We start from the raw sequence: 6541 nt of genomic DNA, 5'->3' as shown, positions 1-6541 counted from the left end.
CACAACACAATTGCATAAAAAGATCAAGTATCTTAAAGCTTTCAAGAAGCAAATCACATCCTCTCTTATTACTTTCTTTGATCCTACACTATATCTTTGTATATCCTTTGAGAAAGTATTAAGTATCAATCACTCTCATTCTACTTTGTAATTTCCTAGTGAGTGAAGCTTGGAAATATTTGAAAATTGATTGTAAGCTTGGTGAAGCTTGATAATACACAGTTTGTAATCATCCTCGGGTTGAAGATTGATCTGTTTGAAAGTTAGTGAAATCTCACAAGGGTGTGAGGACTGGACGTAGCCATCTTTGGGTGAACCAGTATAAAATTGTGTGTGTGTCCCTCATATTCTACTCCTACTCTTTTGCTCAACTTAGATCTAACGATTTCAAAAATCCCATCCTCGAGCTAGCCATCCTCAGCGAGAGGATAGTTTTTAAAAACACTTAGAATTTATTTTTAACAGCAAAATCCCTATTCAACCTCCCCTTCTAGTGATATTTAGCTACATCATAAATCTTGGTCATTATTATAAGCAAAAATTAACTACTTTTGACTCATTTAATATTAATATTTATAATATATCATTATTTTAATAAAAATATTTAATATTGATAGTTGAATATTTAATATTAAAATGAACAATTTAGTAAATTTAAATTATGTTTTACATGAAATCTAAACTATTAATTGAACTTAACTAATTTTCTTAATAATCGATAAAGTAGTTATATATGCTTATAATAATGACTGAAAAACACATTTAATAATTAGTTCACAACCATAGATATGATCATGATTCGATTGAATATTAAATTTGTGATGTTATTTTTTATGAATAGATTTTTATGAATTATATTATATTTCCTTAAAAAAGTTACTATTTGCAAATGCGACTTGTAACTAAGAAAGAAAAAAAATTTGTATATAATTTTTAAAATATAGTAGTTTGGTAATTGTATTTTAAACAAGAGTTATTCTAAAAATAATTCATCTGAATTGATATATCATGAAAAAATGTTAGTACCAGATAATCCACCAACAAGATACCTTGCATTACATAATAAGTTTAATTTACAATTATTTACGGGTAGAACTTTAGAGATAATTTTAATAAAAAATAAATATTTTTAATGATTTGATGATTATGATTGATTGACAATATATTTTTTTATAATGTGATATTTATAAATTAAATCGTTACATAATTTAGTTATTTTTGTGATATTGATTAATGTATATATACCGGGTAAAGAAAGCCTCAACCAGAACTAAATGTGTCATGGTCCTCTCCTCTATATAAAGGTCCATCATAAGGCCCAGAAAGACAGCCGATAAGTCAATTTTCCTAAGGGTGGGCCCAACATAGAACCCCAAGCAATCTAACAAGCACACGTAGTCACATAAGACAGGGTTTTCCCCTGGGAAATTTCTAGAAAATTTTATCTTAGACCCTCAATATTTAACCTTTATCCCCATAAATGAAAGAAAATGATATTTTTGATCTCATATAAATTTTAAAATTTAAATTTTTTTTTACTATTACATTATTTGACATTTTCAGTAAAAGGTGAGAAATTTTTTTTTCTTCTAATTTTACTGAAATTTTTTTTTTAAATTTTTCGGTGCACAACATATATTTCAGAAAACTTTTTCTAAGTTTTTCGATAAAGAAGTTACACTTCAGAAAACTTAAAAAAAAGTTTTTCAGTAAATAAGTTACATTCCAGAAAAAATTCCTAAGTTTTCTAGTAAAAAATTTATTTTTAAAAAAATTTAGTGTGTAAGTTTTTCGGTAAACCTCTAGTAAAATTTTTTTTTACAAGTTTTTCAATAGTATATATCTGTAAGCTTATGTATAAAAATTCCGGTACAAAGCTTTGTACTCTTCTGTACCAGAAAATATTAAAAAAAGTTCCGATAAAATAGTAAAAAAAAAATCTAGAATATATTTAGATTTTTTAAAAAATTTGTGGAGTATAGATATAAATACGGAGATATTGGGTAAATTTTTCAAATTTATAAGCTATCTAGAGTGGTAGGACTTTCTTTGATGGTTCATGAAGGCTTGTGGCTTTCATCTACATAGTTGTCGCATAAGTATTCGCTGATGACATCTTCAAAGTTTAGTCCTAATTAATGTATAGGCGAGAAAAATGTTAAACAGATTTTAAAAAGTAAAATAACATTTTTTAAGTTCTAATTCAAGACAAATGTTATATTATTAATTTGGATATTATATCTTAGGTTCAACTCAAAACTTCCTACTTGTGTAAGTTTATTATAATAATATTTAGAGAAATATTATTTAAACATAATTTTAAACACAAATACAAATTCATATACTGTATAAGTATACATACTTAAAGACATATACATACTTAAGTGATATTTTAGTCATTTTAATAATTTTATATTCTCTCTTCATTAATATACTCATATCACTCTCTCTTTATTAATTAATAATACAATTAAATTAAAAAAAACAAACACCACATACTCTCTCTCCTCTTTCTCCTTTTCATCTTCGTCGATCTTCTTCCTCTCTCTTTCTCTCTTCTCTCACATCCTTTTGGATCAATCATCTAACTCTTGTGTTGGCCTATATTTTGTTTTTCACATGTATTTCTTACACATTACGTACTCTCCAAATCTACACTTCATAGATTTTTATTTTATTTTTTTAAATAGATTTGTATTTTATTTTTTAAATAGATTTTTATTTTATTTTAGTTTTTTTTGTTATTTTCTTAGTTGTTTACTCTTGTTGTTCTTGGCTCATACAACGATTTTCTGGTTAATAGTGTAAACATTATTGGTTAATAAAGTACAATAGGTGGTTAATGCATTATTTTTGTCTAAAAATTAGGGTTGCGAATTGTTAATCCATGTTAATTATTTATGTCTAAACATTAAGTTTCATCGCTGTTATTGTTATTGATAGGTCTAACACATTTCATATTTTGTTATTAATGGTGTGCTAATTATGGGTCTTTCTGAGTTTGTTTCCGGTTAATAGTGTAAATATTATTGGTTAATGGCGTACAAATAGTGGTTAATGAATTATTTATGTCTAAAGGAAGGAGACATTATGGAAGAAAGGAAGAAGGAGAAATTATGGAAGAAAGAAAAGATGAATGTGTGAGGTATATTTTTGTAGAGGAAGACAACAACAAAAAGTGAAAAAAGATAAATAAAAAAAGGGAAATATAAAAAAAAGGAGGAAATTAAATTAAGAGAGAGATTATGTGAGGGTCACATGTATTTGTGTTTAAAATTGTGTTTAAATATCATTGCTCAGCTCTAATATTTATTATCTCTTTTAAAAAAAGGAAAAAAAAAATAAAGTCACATATTTAAAAATGAAGGATCAAAATAATGAAAATCATGAAGGGGACAAAAGCTGTATTTAAATAAATAAAAGGCTCCACATTATAAAGGTGATTAGTGATATATTAATTTATAAAAAGAAAAAGTGATCGATGATATGTTGCTAATTTCTATTTCTATATAAATGAAGGTTTCTAGTTTCAACTAAGATCACCATCATTCACCATTCACCACTATAGTAATTAAAAACATCATTTTATCCAAATATGGGAGAAGTACAAAGGGAGATTATAACATGGGAGAAGGAGGAAGAAGAAAAAGAAGAAGAAGAAGCTCAAGTAGAAATATGGAAATACATATTTGGTTTTGTTGAATTAGCTGTGGTGAAATGTGCTATTCAACTTGGAATAGCTGAAGCCATTGAAAATCACAAAAAACCAATGTCACTATTAGAAATATCATCAACTCTAAATTGTGACCCTTCATATCTCAACCGCATCATGAGATTCCTAACACATAGGAAAATATTCAAAACAATACCTAGCGACCATAACGACAATCCTAGCTATGTTCAAACCCCACTTTCTCGCCGTTTGATTTCAAACAGCGAAAAAAGTATGTCTGCTCTCCTTTTATTAGAGAGCAGTCATGTAATGGTTGCACCTTGGCTTAGTCTAAGTGAACGCGTTTTGGTTAATGGAAATCCTTCGTTTGAGAAGGTTAACGGCGAAGATATTTGGCGCTTTGCTGCGACGAATCTTGATCATAGCAATCTAATTAATGATGCTATGGCTTGTGATGCTAGGGTTGTTGTGCCGGCTATTGTTGAAGGTTGTAGTGAGGTGTTTGATGGTGTTAATTCCTTAGTGGATGTTGGTGGAGGGAATGGTACTACCATTTCCATCCTTGCCAAGGCTTTTCCTAGGATTCAAAGATTAATCAACTTTGATCTTCCTCATGTTATTGTTGTGGCACCAAAGTGTGATAGAGTGGAACATGTGGCTGGTGATATGTTTACAAGTGTTCCCAAAGCTGATGTTGCATTTGTTAAGGTATGTTTACAAAAACATAAAACCTAATCTAAAGACTAGTGTTAATTTTGTTGTTGTTAATTATATATTATTGGTGTGAAAAGTATTAATCGGTCTTGCCAATTATTAATTTATGCCGAGAAAAGTGATTTATAGGGGATTTCACCTCTCAATCAAGTTATTTTTATATCTACAAGACTCAAAATCCTATACTTTTTACCAAGGGATTTACTTTGGTAAATTACTAGTGTCAATTTGGTATAATTTGTCATGCAAAGTATAAGACATTTTTTCTTTAGAGTTAGAGCTTAAATATTTGGTATGCCAAAATTTATAAATTAGATTAGAATCAAGTATTTTTTTTAATTTGTCTCTTACGTACTCACCTATATATATATATATATATATATATATATATATATATATATTTTGTATTGAGTCTTTTAATAACAAAATATCTAAGTTAAAATTCATGTTGTAGTAGCTGTTATAAGAGTTATATATTTTTGGTTTGAGCACATAGTAAAGTATTCAATTTTTTAATTTTACTTTTAGTCCAATTCAATAATATTATAATTTTATATTAATTATATATTTTTCAAGCCAATTCGTCTTACATAAGTTATGTCTTAATTTAACATGTAGAGCAAGAGATCTAATTGAGTCTCAGAATGAATTATTATATTTTAATAGAGTTGATTTGATAAAAAAATTAGGATGAGATTAAAAGACTATAACTCTTCACACTTGTGTGTATACAAACACCAAATACTTTAATTACTAAATATGTTGTCCACCGTCTAGCATTAACTATTTTATGATCATAATTTACTCGATAATCTAAAAAATATTTAGATTAACTATGTACATAATTCTATATGCATGAGTCCAATACTAATTAATTGGAGCGTCATTTATCTTTTCTTTTCATTTGTCTCTTATTCTATATGCTTTGTTGTATTGGATTTAAGTGCACCTTATACTCACGATTCAACAATATATACGTATTTCTTTGCCATTAAAAAAATACTAATTGGAATGTGTGTGGTATGCGTGGTTTATTAAAAAATGAGATTTAAATCACTGGCGCAGCATAAAAGGGCACTCAACACTGCAAAGTTTTTTCTAAAACTTTGTATATGGTAGTAGGAATATAGTAATAGGCTTGTCAACAAACATATAAATCCAAGTCCAACTAGAACAAAAGATGTTGGGAATATCAATTTGATTTAAAAAAGACAACAAGACTATACAAACGTGAATATATATGAACCATATGTGTAACTTTTTCCTTTAAATTTAATTTAATCCCTCTAAATTGAGAAATGGATGATGATTGATATTATATTTTTAAAGCAAATAGTTTTAATATTCGAATACACGAGTCTTGAATTTGTCCCTTTGATTTAAAATAATTCATAATTAATTATGCACGAATAATAATTAATATTAGTCACTTTACTTCTTAAAGAAAATTGTTCACCTAATCCTAAATATATCACTTAACTTAATTGATATTAATTACAATTTTATATAAAAATCATATATAAGATAAAAATATATTAAAAGTACATTGAATAATAAAAAAATTATTGAAATATATTGAATGATACATAAGACTTATATAGTCATCGAATGAGTAACAACTAGTTAGTATAATTAATTATATTAACTTACTATTATATTTAACCTAAATTTTGGACTAAATACATTATAATTTATTAATTAAATTTTCTCTTATATTCAAGATTAAATGAAGTACTTAATTTTTATAATTAATTAACTAATATATTTTCTCTAATCACTATTATAAGCAAAAAAGTGACCCAAATGTTGGTCATTATTATAAGCAAAAATTAACTATTTTTGACTCATTTAATGTTAATATTATTAATATACTATTACTTTAATAAAAATATTTAATATTGATAGTTGAATATTTGATATTCAAATGAATAATTTAGTAAATTTAAATTATATTTTATATGAAATTTAAAATATTAATTACACTTAACTAATTTTTTTAATAATCGTTAAAAGTATTTATTTTTTCTTATAATAATAGTAAAAAAATAGTGGGTTCACCACCAGAGATATGATGATGATTCGATTGACTTTTTACATGCAGTGGGTTTTGCATGATTGGAGTGATGAAGAGTGCATCAATATCTTAAAGAGGTG

At 26.4% G+C, this 6541-nt stretch overlaps 1 protein-coding gene across 1 annotated transcript in view; it reads left to right on the top strand.

The window, feature by feature from the left end:
* The first annotated feature begins 3498 nt into the window (after positions 1-3498).
* Positions 3499-6541, top strand: part of LOC101509001 (acetylserotonin O-methyltransferase-like) — a 3734-nt gene continuing 691 nt past the window's right edge. Inside the window, 2 exon segments of the mRNA XM_012716351.2 lie at positions 3499-4381; positions 6489-6541. The exon segment at positions 6489-6541 is cut by the window's right edge and continues 7 nt beyond it. Of these exon segments, the coding sequence (XP_012571805.1) occupies positions 3596-4381; positions 6489-6541 (839 nt within the window). The 5' untranslated portion in view covers positions 3499-3595.

The sequence above is a fragment of the Cicer arietinum genome, chromosome 5 (assembly GCF_000331145.2).
Source record: "Cicer arietinum cultivar CDC Frontier isolate Library 1 chromosome 5, Cicar.CDCFrontier_v2.0, whole genome shotgun sequence".
In the NCBI taxonomy this organism is placed as follows: domain Eukaryota; kingdom Viridiplantae; phylum Streptophyta; class Magnoliopsida; order Fabales; family Fabaceae; genus Cicer; species Cicer arietinum.
Note: the sequence above shows the minus strand (reverse complement) of the source record. Positions and strands in the feature narration are given on the sequence as shown.